The sequence below is a fragment of the Notothenia rossii genome (assembly GCF_949606895.1).
Source record: "Notothenia rossii genome assembly, chromosome: 7".
NCBI lineage: Eukaryota > Metazoa > Chordata > Actinopteri > Perciformes > Nototheniidae > Notothenia > Notothenia rossii.
Window position 1 is genome coordinate 61,137,289 of NC_136905.1, and position 13,489 is coordinate 61,150,777.

The window sequence follows — 13,489 nt, forward strand, 5'->3', positions numbered from 1 at the left end:
GCACCGTAACCAGTGGCACACTAGGAATAAGTGGAATAAGTGTGCAAAAATATTTAAATTGTATTTTCAGATCCTGAACGAGACCGCCACCAGAGCGCGTCTCCCCGTTACCTGCAGAAGGAAGCCATGCACGCAACGCAGCCCCGCTCTCTTTATCTCCAGGTGACTTTCTGCCGCTTTCCTCCGTGGTGCAGTGCTGATGGTTTCACCACGGAGGAAAGCACTTCACTAATTGCAGTACCCATAAGGAGCTGTACAAATGCCGCAGTTTTTGCGTGGCTGTGTATTTAGTTGAAAGCCCAGTGGCGATCTGCTCATCTCTCATCGAAATAATATGCTACAAAGGGGCGGACTGGCCATCTGTGTGTTGAACTTTCCTGTGGGCTCCCAGACCGTAGTCGAGGAGGGCAGAAGCAACAAGCTTCAGGTTTAATAACCCACTTTAGAGAGAGGCGAGCTCTTCTTGGGAGGCCGTTGCATTTATTTAGCTGTTCTTCTGTTTCACAAAATACATCACAGACCTCTGTTTTTCTGCTTCCTCGTTTCACTTCCAGAAACATACACACGTTCTCTCCATAGGTTCTCTCACTGTCGCTCTACCATCCACAAACACACATGCACAAGCCACACCCCTCTCTCTCTCTCTCTTAAAGGGACAGCGATCTCATCTCACTCTGCATGACCCTAATATCATAGCATGTGTGCTCTGGAGAATCACAGAACGGACCATCGTCCTTATTATTATGCCGTTTAAACCAACTATTTAAATGTGTTTGTTAAATTCGGCATCATGTGAGTTGCGCTGACAGGTCCACACACTGCTTCCCCGCTGCGAGGCTCCCCCCCCTCCTGCTGATAGTTGACGAGCGTAAAGCTCCTCAACCCCCCCCCCCCCCCCCCCCCCCCCGTTGATAATACTCGTTGGCACGCTGATAACAATTATTTTTTTAAATGGCACTTCAACTCAAAAAGGTTGCCGACCCCTGGTATAGACTATCTATATGGCGCTGACCCAGCCTATGTAGACCGGGGGTCTTTCTCATTTCACAAATTTCCCCTCCTCGACTCCGATCCTCGACTCCTATCCTTGTGTCTTAGTCCCGCCCACATGAGATGCGAGCGGAGGAGGGGAACCGAGGAGAGAGGAGTATAACAGGCCTACATTACTCTCTTTATTTGTATGCTTTAGTTTAGATATCTACAAAGAAAGAGTCGATATTTTTCTAAAACCATTTAGTACTTCACATAATAAAATACACAACAGCTGTATCCTGATATTATATGCTTTAGGAGCTGTAGGTGCATGTTGTCCAGTGTGTAGGTGTGTGTTGTACAGTGCGTAGATGCGGCGGACAGACAGGTCTCAGTTGGTTTGGTGTCCTATGCTTACTTTTAATAGGCTACTTGTAAATAAAACTTTTGGCCCGTAATTTCAACTCCCCATTTCAGCAACCATAAATGTGTGTATATGTCCGCGTCTGTAGCCTGTTATTGTCTCATTATACCACACTGTGAATGAATTAAAAGTAAATGTACAAGTCGTCATGAACGCATCTGTCCACCAGACAGAGTGCTGCTGTGCCTCCTGTCATCATTAATGGACGTCTCTTTAAAATGACTGCTCAGAGGAGAGGATTTCTAATTTCTCTAAACGCCTGCTGCTTGCCCTCTTCTCCCCTCGATTCCCCTCCTCGACTCCTCTGCTCGCATCTCCTGTGGGCGGGACTAAGACAGGAGGATAGGAGTCGAGGAGGGGAAATTAGAGAATTCAGAAGCCTTCAGCGACGAATAGGCATTGTAGTTTAATGGTTACAGTGTGGTTTACGTAGCGTGATAATAACCAAACACATTTAATTTATCCATAACATTTGCCCAAAATCTGACTGTCATAATATATGATATAATTCATTGCACACACAACTAAACACTGTAAGAATTATTATTTTTTTAAACAAAATGTGTTATACAGAGAAAAATGTAGATACCTAAAACATCATCTGCAAAATATCATAGCCCTCAATATTATAGCCTATGAAATGACTTTGACCATACTCATTTCATGTAAGGGTATAGGTGTAACTTGGTTATTCAGACAATTGAAATAGGTTACAAACATTCTTAGATTATATATTATTTGGAAGTGATAAGAAAAGGCCTTTAGCTGCAATTATATTCATTCATTCAAGAACAATCAGCCACATAACACTTGTTTTATATGTAGTTCACTTCTCCTGCATTACTTGCACATTGGTCTTGCAATATAAGTTTGAACTATTTAATTTCCCGTTTTTTATATTGTTCTTTAAATGTGTTTTATTGTTTAATGTCTTATATATTTATGTTGCATCGTTGGAGGAGCCTGGGACTTAAGATTCCCATTTCCATAACTAGCTAACAGCTACTCTATATGGCAATAACACTTTGAATCTTGTGGTCATCATTTTGTCACTTTGTATCCACTAGACTAGACTAGACAATTTGCACAGAGCACAATGAAGAAAAGGGCCAGACCAAACGGGGAATAAAACGCCCTCTAATTTGTTCCCAGTTCAAGTGTTTTATATTATTTGATCCATTTAATAATGTTAATGTTGAGCAAGTGTTGAAAAATGATCTAATCCTGTCAGTGTCAGAACTCCTATCCAGCAGGGGGCGATCTTAAGAAATCTATTGCACTACCGTAAAAAACATAGTATTTGCGCAAACTGCGGGCACGAGAGAAGAGTGAGCTATTTTGTAAAAATATTCAAATAAGCAGAGACAAAACTCGTCAACTGAGGCCAAATATAAACCCTTCAACGACTAGTCAGCGACAACGACCTATATTAATAAAGTGTGTCTCATTTAATTGCATATTCTTCTCTGTTACTCATGTCCTTGTACAGAAATATAGAAACCACAGCAGCCGGTTTCTTGATAGACACATCTACACGAGACCCCCTCTATGTGTGTATTTCTATGTGCATCGGGGTCAAGGGGCATCCCATAGTTGTCAGGAAGCAGAATTGAGGGGGAGCTCAGCCGACATCTGTTGTTGTTGCCTGCGCTGTATCCTCTCCCTGTCTGACAGTCCAGTTAGCCGACCAGAGGACTTTTTTCTCGGTGTAGGTTGACGTCTGTTCCCCGTTGGATGAATGGCAATGACGGCAGCGAGAGTGGCGGCAGCGGGCGGCCCGGCGTCTTTGTTCCGGTTCAGGGGAGCGCTGGTGGCGGCCGTGCTGGGGGATTGTGTCGGCGGAGAGTTTGAAGGAGCGGAGGAGGTTCCCATGGAGAGCGTGCTGCAGCATCTCAGCAGCCTGGACGACGACACCAAAGGGAATGGTTAGAGAAATAATTATATATTTTATTCTGAAATAGGATATATAGGTAGCAGTACGAGAGATGCATGCTTAACCAATGCTAACCTCTCCTGCAGAAAGGCTGTGAATGATATATCAGCCTGTCATAGTAACTGCTTTAAACTAGGGCAATATTCTGGGTCAATGAAGCCTTACATAGGGGGATTAACAACACTGTAAAAGCATGCATTCATTCTGAATGACTCGCATCTGTGTACTCTATCATTACTATAAACGTCCAAATCAAAGGAAGACACCATCAGCAATGGGTACCCAGAATGATGTGCAGCAACTCAAAATGTAGGGGAGACCAGGGACAGCTTTTAACACTTTTTGGCTTTTCCCCAATAAGTAAAAAAACATTAACACTAGGATAGCCATTTTGCTATATTATACATTCTCATTGTGTCAACTACTGAAACAATGTATTTAAGATGTTTCTATGAAATAAGTACAGGTACGGTTGTAACATGTTGATAACGGTTACCTTTTTTCACACTACATGACAAAAAAGAGGAAAAGCTGTCAAATTCTAAGGCAACAAGATTTTAAATGGGGTTTCACACATCCTCCAACAAACAATGAACATAACTTAAAACAGAACACCAGATGGAATTAATCTGATTCACATTTGTGGGAGGTGTAAAAGTCACTTCCATCTGTATAGATAGCCTATTCTACCTTAATGATGTAGACCTACCTCCTTTGAGCTGAGACCGTAGTATAAATCAGCTGCCTCCATCAGGTAGTCTCTCAAAAGCATATCTTGCTCTGTTGAGAACCAGTAGCGTGGCGTGGGGAAAAAATTAGGGGAAGCCAATAATAGGTCCTTTCTTTTGGGGTGGGGGGGGGGGGGGGATGTGGTCAATGTAATAACGTAACCAGATGAGTGATTATAGCGCCCGGTATCATTTTACACACATTTGTATCATACAGATGCAGGACTTACACACGCCTGTTATCTGACCGACAGGTCCGCACGCACTGTCCAGCCGAAACTCTAATAAGCATTCATTCACAAACTAAATCAGGAGACCTTTAACGTTTTACGTCCGGTTCGCTCCTTTGTTCCTCGCTGTACGCAGCTCCAGTTTGGGCATTGGCCTGTCATCAGATTGTATTTGTTGTTGCTGCTGCAGCGGAAGTTTAGTACAATTATTTTTGATTAAATACTCCAAATCTCCAACCTCCATAATTGCACTTGCTTCAGTTGCTTGCTACTAGGCTTGTTTGAGACAAGCGAGACCTGCGCAGACCTGCGCAATTTCGATCAACGTCTTGCTCGTGCGTTGCATGATGGTTAGTCATTTTGTCCGACTTGCTCTGGAGGCTCGCTCACATGAGACGTTGAAATCTCGCGGGACAAAGACGCCCGCAGCCTTGAGAGCGAGGCGAGGCGCGGCGAGGCGGCGCAGTTCCTCTCCTCGGGCTGCGGAAGCGAAATGCTTGATGGGAAACGACTCGCTGGTATCTCGAGCTGAGCGCTCATTGGTGGTTTTTACCCCGTGCTGCTGATGAAACTCTCCAATTGGCTCGGCAAAAGTTTGTTGTTGTTTTGTGTCAGTTTTACGTAGCCACTTCCATTCACATTTTTCATCATTGTTCCACAATGTTTATCATCATGAAATTAATATCTATATATGTTATACTATACTTGCACTGCTTACCGTTTTCATACTTTATATATCTTAGCATATTCATACACACTGTTCATACTGCTCACAGGCTGCTGTGTATATTCATACCCATCACTGTTTATTCATCATTCAATTCATTCTATATTTTATTCTGTAGATTGTGTACATTACTTTTCACTTTACTGCTTGTTGCACTCCTGGTTGGAAGCTAAACTGCATTTCGTTGTCTCAGTACCTGTAATATGTGCAATAACAATAAAGTTGAATCTAATCTTGAGCAGGAACAAATGTATTTATTTAGTACATATCTGACATGAACGATTAAACACATTTGTGCATTCTTTATGAATGCAAACCGAGTCAAGCCGACTCCGGAGGTGGCAGTATGCACCTTAAAGTTTTGCAATCCGCCAAAAAACCGAGAGGAGAAGAAGAAGGCGAAGAAGAAGAAGAATCCGACTCGGAGCTGTCCGACTTCAGGCGAGCTTTTTGAGACCTCCCCCGGCTGCGATCGGCTATTCTCGTCTACTTTCGAGGCGAGCCGCAACGCGTCTCAAACAAGCCTACTTTCTAACGGCGGTGAGAGTGGGTGCAGTGACCCTATCTATCTTCTATCGATTAGATTTATGATTCGAAAATTATAAAAGTAGGGTAGACATGTGGATATTATCCGACTGAACAAAACGTGCATTTACCTAGCAGGTTCGTTTTCCACTGACCTTTTTTCGAGCTATTTTCCAAAACCCTGTAGAGAAATCCCATTGCTATTTTGTTGAGGGAAACCGAGCGCAGCTTACTTCCGCTTTTTGGGACGCGTCACTGCACCACTAAAACCACTTGATGCGATTTGATTGGATTGTGAGGCAAGGGAAGCCAGCCACCTCTGGCTTCCCTTGGCATGGCCCTGACCAATCACAGGTTGGCAGGGGCATGACGTGAGCCTCATCTGATTGGTCAATCCCTCCATTTTTTTTCACCAAGGGAACAAATTGGTTATGGCTAGAAAGGATCCGTGTTGTGTAAAACTCTCGCGAGAGTTTGGCTGAATGTCACGTGGCTGAATGTTTACGTTTGGCAGGCAGCCTTTCAGTTACGATCGTTAACATCAGTGGGCCACAGCAAATGATGATGAGAAGCTAAACTATCTATTAATTATGTCAATTACAGGGAGTGTGATTGTTGAAATAGGGTGTTAGCGGTCTTGCTGGTGTTCAAAGAAGAATGACAACACTGTAGATCACCAACACTATGGTTTATTTTTTATTCACAGCTAAATCAACATTGTCGCAGTAAAAGTCCCAAGATAGTTCCTGGTGCAATAAAATGTTCCCTTGCAGTGTTTTACTATTATGTCTGATGTTTCTCTATTAATATTGCTGCTGCATTAATGTGTATCTTGCATCATGTTACTTCTGTAGATGTGTTTCCGAGCCGCTCCGATTACAACGAGAGTTACAACGAGAACGTGACGTCATATTTACACTAGACGGATCCTTTCTAGCCATAACCAAGCAAATTTCGGCTGGCCTCCTCTCGCAACAGAGAGTGCAATCTACTGTTTCACCATAACATCTAGAGGGGCGCTGTTTCACTCTTTGTAAAATACTCAATGAGAATGGGGGAGAGACGGGCCGGCAGCAACACACAACAAAGAATTTCCGAAACTAAACGAAGTGTTTTTATTTATTTATTAAAATTATAACTACAATCCGAAAAACGGGAAGCCTGGCTTCCCTTGGCCTCCAGGAGAAAACGCCACTGTTGAGAACAACTTCTTGGGTGTCGCCTACTCTTTGGGGTGATTTGGATCCCTGACTCTCCAACCTCAGCCTCTTCTTATGGAACCGGTACAGGGTGACGTGGCATGGGACTTTTCCACTGCCCTGACTGATTTGCCCTCCTGAACTTAATTTGAGGCCCTCTGCAGCAGAGGAAGTGGCACTCCCCTGTCTGTCTTCCTCTTTCTGATATTTGGCATACTGTAAATACAAACACACACTTTATGTACAATATTTTATTATAATTTTTACTGGGACAATGCACACCAATCAACAATATTAATCATTAGAGCAAATGACACATCATTGTAAATGTGCCATGTTACAACCGTCCCAGGTGGTCCGTGTTATAACCGTCCCAGGACCACCAGTCTTGCTTTCACCCCCTGTGAAACTGCCTGATTGCTAGCTTGACCCATATTTAGCTAGTTATATATTTAGCTTACAAAACAGTGATTCTAATAATACTAGTTTGGATTCCTAGACATTTGACCTCAAGACAGTATCCAAAAAATACATCATATCATTTTTGTTAAAGGTCCCATGTCATGCTTTTCCGGTTATTACCCGTCCCTTTGTGTGTTATGAAGGTTATTCTGCATGTAAACGGTGTACAGAGTCAAAACCCTTGAAGTATACCCTGCAGCGAGTACAACTCTAACACAGAAAATACCTCCCCAAAACGCCTCGTTGGTGAAACGTCATCATCCTTTTAATTCTTCCGGGTACGTGCTTACGAAAGCACGTACCCGGAACTAAATGGGCCAATCCGTGGAGCCGTTACGTTACGTCCATGGAGCCGTTACGTTACGTCCACGGAGCCGTTACGTTAAGCCCCCGCTGATTGGTCCAAATTGACCAATCCACACACACACTCAGTGCATGCAGCACTGCTGATCTCTTCTCCCTGGCTGCAGGCTGATAACAGACAGTTGGGATCGTGGCAAAATTCTCTCTGCAGACCCATTCTCACAGCGTTTATCAACCTATAAACCTTTTTCTTACTCAATATCAAGCCACACTTATTGTTTTTATTTCGGCTGTGACTTTGTGTGTGTTCAGGTTGAGTTTGGCTGTGTATTGCTAAACAAGGAAATCACACCTCCACGGAACTCAGCGCGATTCGTACCGACCAATTAGAGCACACTGGGCTCACAGGGGGGGGAGCTGCAGCGAGCCGTTTAGTGGAGAAAGTGAATACTGCTGAATACACATACTTTACAGAGATGCTGTATGCGAAACCAATGTGAGTTTGGAAAATTGCACAGTACTTTTCTATTTTAGTATACCTTAACAATGGAATAATGATCAGTGGAAATGGCCATGACATGGGATCTTTAATGTTTTACCTCAGAAACACACTTTTGCTGATATCTTTCGCGACAGATTTAAACGTGGCTCCTTTTTTTCACAGCAATCTTTCCATCTAACTGAGCATGTGCTGAGTGAGTTTCATCACTCTAGCTTGTTTGTGATTGGAGATATTGAAGGCGTTACAACTGTCCCTGGTCTCCCTACCATTTAAAGTTGAAAAAAACACGTGACACTTCGAATTAAAGAATATTTGGCCAAAACACTTTACTAGTCATCAAACACATAGTGATTGTTATTTTCAATCCATAGACCCTGCTGGATTCTTGAAATACTGATATGCAATGCAAGCTGTTCTTGTGCATCATGGAGGTCAACATTGAAAGACTCAAAGGCTTTTGTGTACAATAGCTTCAGTGTAATACAAATATTACATTACATGTTAGACGCTTTTATCCAAAGCGACTTACATTCTCAATACTGTGGACACTCTCCACAGGAGCAATTTGGGGTGAAGTGTCTTGCCCAGGGACACAACGAAATGCTGACTGCAGTGGGGTTTGAACCTGTGCTCTCCTGACCCCAACAACAACAACACACTAGTCCACTACGCTACACGCCTCCTAAGCCCTATGCAAAGTTAAACAAACATGCAATGTACTTAAGACACAAAGATGGAAGTAAAAGTGTGTATTTATATCATGTAAGTAAATTGCAGATATTAATAATAATAATAATCTTTATTTGTATAGCACCTTTCATACAACAAGTGCAGTCCAAAGTGCTTCTCATAGATATTTCACAGAAAATTGATATTACACAGAATACAGATACCAGTAAAAGACATAAAAACAAACTAAATTTGCACAGAGTAGACATATATAAAAATTACATTTAGATTAAAGGTACACCAATGTGCATTAAAAGGAGGATAGTGCACATTCAACACACAATCAGGTGACAGGTTAAAATGCATCGCAATGCATTGAGAAGGTGCAGCAGAGCAGGAGTTTGCTTGTATTGTACAAATGTGTTTTGAGTTTTTTTTTTAAAGACTTCCACCGAGCTGGCTTCCCTGAGGTCTACAGGTATTTTGTTCCATAGCTTTGGGGCATAGTTAATGAAAGCTGCGTCACCAAACTTATTTTTGCCACTGTTTCTTTCTTCTATATATAGAAACAAATATATACATAAACCAATAACCAAAAAATAGAACAGAATGTCAAATCAAATACTGACCAGTAGAATAGAAACTATACAGTGTAAAGTATGATACTTAAGGATATGTGGAATATATACATGTGTGTATAATATAAACATTTGTAAGTTATGCCGCTTGGCAGAGCTCAGGAGAACAGTCTTATGGCCAGTAGGGTAAACAAAGGATTTATATGTGTGTCTGTGTGCGTGTGTTTGTGTGTTTGTGTGTTAGGTATCCTTGAGTACAGTGATGACACGGCCATGGCACGTTGTGTGGTCCAGTCTCTTCTCACCCGTGCCGGCTTCGATGAGCGGGACATGGCTCGCAGGTAAGAGGACGAAACACCAAAAGCTTATCTGCAGAGTTTAAGTGTATTAAAGCGTAAATATTGTCCCAAAGCTTTTCAAATAAATTGAGGTGAAAAATACACTCCCTATGTGTCCCCCCGAGGTTTGCTAAGGAGTACAGTGCTTCCCCGGGCCGCGGGTATGGATCCGGAGTGATCCAGGTGCTGAAGAAGCTGTCCTCCCCTCAGCTCAATGACGTGTACCAGCCGGCCAGAGACCAGTTTAATGGTCGGGGCTCCTTTGGGAACGGGGGAGCCATGAGGGCGGCCCCCTTCGCACTGGCTTTCCCCGACCCAGCTGATGTGAAGAAGGTGAGCATTAAACATCCTCCGGACAAAGACCACCCCCATGTATTGTCGAAGCTATGCACATTCTGAGAATCGCCTCACTTAGAGTCCTAACTTACCATTTTAATTAACTGATCCCTGATTGTAAATGATAAACTCACATTAGTGAGAATAATGTAATAAGCTACTTATTTCTCACAATTTTAAACACAATATCAAATACTTTAGCCAAGTACCATTGCACTATATTTTGTTTAGCTGAAGCTTTTATCCATAGCCACCTATAATGTGTGCAATCAATCAAGAGGATACACATTCAAAACAGTAAGAATCCTGCAAGTACATTAGCTTAAAAAAGGCCAAACAATTCATGTGCTATATACAGATGAAAGAAGAAAAAACAAAAATAATATACTCAAAGCAATTATTTTCATAAATCATATATTACATAAGAAAGTGGTGTAAGTTAGATTCTAGTTCAAGGTGTCTGACTCGAGTCTTGATCCCAGCTAATATTTATAATGTGAGATATATCTTGAGAAGAGCAGCTAAGACCAATGTCTTTAGGCTTCTTGGCTAACAGTGTCAATATACTGTACAACACTTACACTGGGATATATGGTACTGTGGTAAATAAAATGCAATATCAGCCAACATCCAGACCCAGTTGATAGTGTAAAAGTCACAAGAAAATGTAGACAAACAACTTCTATCTTTATATGCACAAGGTGTGTTTATCATTTACTCAACTAAAATGGAAGAAATGTTAAAAGATGTTACTCTGAACAGTCTACGTTACAATAGTAACCCACCGACACTGTCCAACCATATCTGTGTTACCGTGATGGTAAAAGAACACAGAAAAGGCTAATTTGAGATCATTTCTTGTGTTTATCCACAGATGATGATGAATTATGTTCCCGGAGTCCGCAGCTATAATATTTATTGGTTAATTCATCGAAAATAATAATATTGTCAGCTAGTGGCAACATCTGTAGCCAATGGAATAAAAAAAAAGACTACAAATCCCACTGCCATCCTATTAAAAGACACTTCTATGGGCAACCTGTGTGGAAGATGCAGACGGGCGGGATTTTCTTAACCGTTATATTCTTAAACCGCATAACAGAAGAAAGATGATCTAAGTTTTCTTATCATTTTATTTAAGTTTAGCCTTTTAGTTGTTTTGATTTGTTTTGACTCTTTTCTAGGTTGAATATGTTTTGAACACAGTTGCATTGATAGCCCCCTGACTTGTTGTTAATACAGAGTTGGTGTGATTTCTTAATTTTTTTCCTCTGCAGTTTGCTCATCGCGGGGCCATGCTGACCCACTCCTGCTCTCTTGGCTATAACGGGGCGGTGCTGCAGGCGTTGGCCGTGCACCTCTCCCTGCAGGGGGCGCTGGACCTGCCCCTCAAGTTCATCAGCACGCTGATCACACAGATGGAGGACGTGGAGAGCGATGAGGCCACGCTCAATGACGCCAGAATGTGAGAACTACATTAATATAACCATAAGAGAATTTCTAATGGTTTCCAGGAAGTACTGCAGGGGTTTTTCTTTGAGTGATTGTCTAACATGGTGTTTCTGTGCAGCTTAAAGGAAGCAGAGAAGCCGTTCTGCGAGCGCCTCCACAGAGTGAGCGACCTGATGCACCGAAGCAAGGTCAGCATCGAGGAGGTCATCTCTGAACTGGGTCAGTATCTGCTGATTTTCACTTAACCCCGACTTTCATCGAGGTTTTAACATGGTTTTAGTCATCCATTCGTTCTTTTCCGGTCCTGCCATTAGCCGCTTTCACACCAAGTACTTTGCCGTACTTAGTTCCCAGCACTTAGTACCCCCATAGAACTAAAGAGCAGATCGCGTTCACACCGGAATAAGTTCCCTGAGGCAAGATTACGCAAATGAAGCCGCTGACGTCACTTCTTCTTCTTCTGCTTTGGGTTTACTGGCAGGCCGCAAACAACTTCACGGCGTATACTGCCTCCCGAAGTCCCTGAACGGAAGTCCCCAGAGTTGGGGACTGGCTTCAGTAGAAGTTGCTGGGTTTTTTTGTGTTGCCATAAGTTAGTCTCTCTGCGTTTGTGTGCTGGGCTAATGCTAATAATGCTAATGCCAGCAAATACAATGGCGGCTAAACAAAACTTTTCAGAGTTTTACGGGGCGTGGTTTGCAATTCGCCCAGCCAATCAGAAATTGGAACTTTTTTCTCCACAGGATAGTAACACCTCTCTAGCAGGGACTGAAAAGGGGGAAAAGTTCTCATGAACTAAGTTCTCTTTTTGGTGTGAACGCAAAATCCCAGGAACTATCGGAACAAAACGGGAAAAGTACGGGGAAAAGTACTCCGGTGTGAAAGCACCTATTGACTGTTTCCAACATTTTTTATTGTACACGCACAGCATTTTGTTTTGTTATCCAACAAATTACACTTTTGTATCATTAAAAAATCTCCAAGGTAAATTCTCAATGAATCACTTGTCTGAAAATATTGGAAAAAACCTGAACAGTTTCCTGATGTTCTTCAAATAGTTCTTAGTCACTTAAAATCACTTAATGTAATAATAATGTTTTCACTACTGTGATTGGTTATGACAACACATATAGTAGAATATCATTTTTTGACTTTTTTAAGGATTTATTATGACAGAGCAAATGGATTGTTTCACTAAGTGGTGAATCCCTCCTGATCCCAAACACATTTATTTTACATGTTTGCTTTTAGAGCAGCCCATATCCTGTGTATTATCCTTACTTCTTATCACTCAACGTGTCCTGTCTTTTCTTCCAGGCAACGGCATCGCGGCGCTCCACTCAGTCCCCACTGCCATCTTCTGTGTCCTGCACTGCCTGCAGCCTAGAGAATGCCTCCCAGAGAACTACGGCGGCCTGGAGAGGACAATAGCGTACAGCCTGGCCCTGGGAGGGGACACAGACACCATAGCCTGCATGGCAGGGGCCATCGCCGGGGCCCACTACGGCATCGAGGCTATCCCTCAGTCGTGGATAAAGTGCTGCGAGGGGGCGGAGGATGCAGACATGAACGCAGAGCGGCTCCACATGCTGTACCAGCAAACATCACAGGGGGGCGGGACAGGGGAGCCGAGCTGTGGAACTGAAAGCCAATCAAAAGCTTCTAACGGCAGAGAGAAGAAAGCCAGAGCGGAGTGATTCTTACTGAGTGACAAACACCCACACATATGATGATTTCAAAACTATGACAAAATGTGTTTTTTTTCCATGACTGAAGGGAGACAATGATGAGACGGCATTGACGCCATTGAAGACCAACTGTGACAATATCAACATGCAATATTCATGAAAACAAAAATGTAGTTAAAAAATATAAACTTCACTAAAATCATTTTATTATAACTTCTACTTCTGTTCCCATCTCTGTCTCTCTGAAAAACACACATACCACATGCCCTACCGCTCAATTGTTCTCCGTCAGACAGTTGTCAGCGCTACTAAGGCATAAACTCAATGTACAAGTTGAATTGGGTTCGGGTTATTATTTTATATTATGATTCTTTTTTTCCATGTCAGGCGTAGTAGATTGGCTCTCATTACGGGTTGGGTGGG

The 13,489-nt window shown here is 42.5% G+C and overlaps 1 protein-coding gene across 1 annotated transcript; it reads left to right on the top strand.

Annotated features, from left to right (window-relative positions):
• The first annotated feature begins 2,035 nt into the window (after positions 1 to 2,035).
• Positions 2,036 to 13,285, top strand: adprs (ADP-ribosylserine hydrolase). Its single transcript, XM_079692995.1, has 6 exons — positions 2,036 to 3,321; positions 9,497 to 9,593; positions 9,716 to 9,923; positions 11,204 to 11,391; positions 11,497 to 11,597; positions 12,696 to 13,285. Exons 1-6 carry the CDS (start codon positions 3,135 to 3,137, stop codon positions 13,073 to 13,075), a joined length of 1,161 nt encoding a protein of 386 aa, XP_079549121.1. The 5' UTR covers positions 2,036 to 3,134; the 3' UTR covers positions 13,076 to 13,285.
• Positions 13,286 to 13,489: the final 204 nt, after the last annotated feature.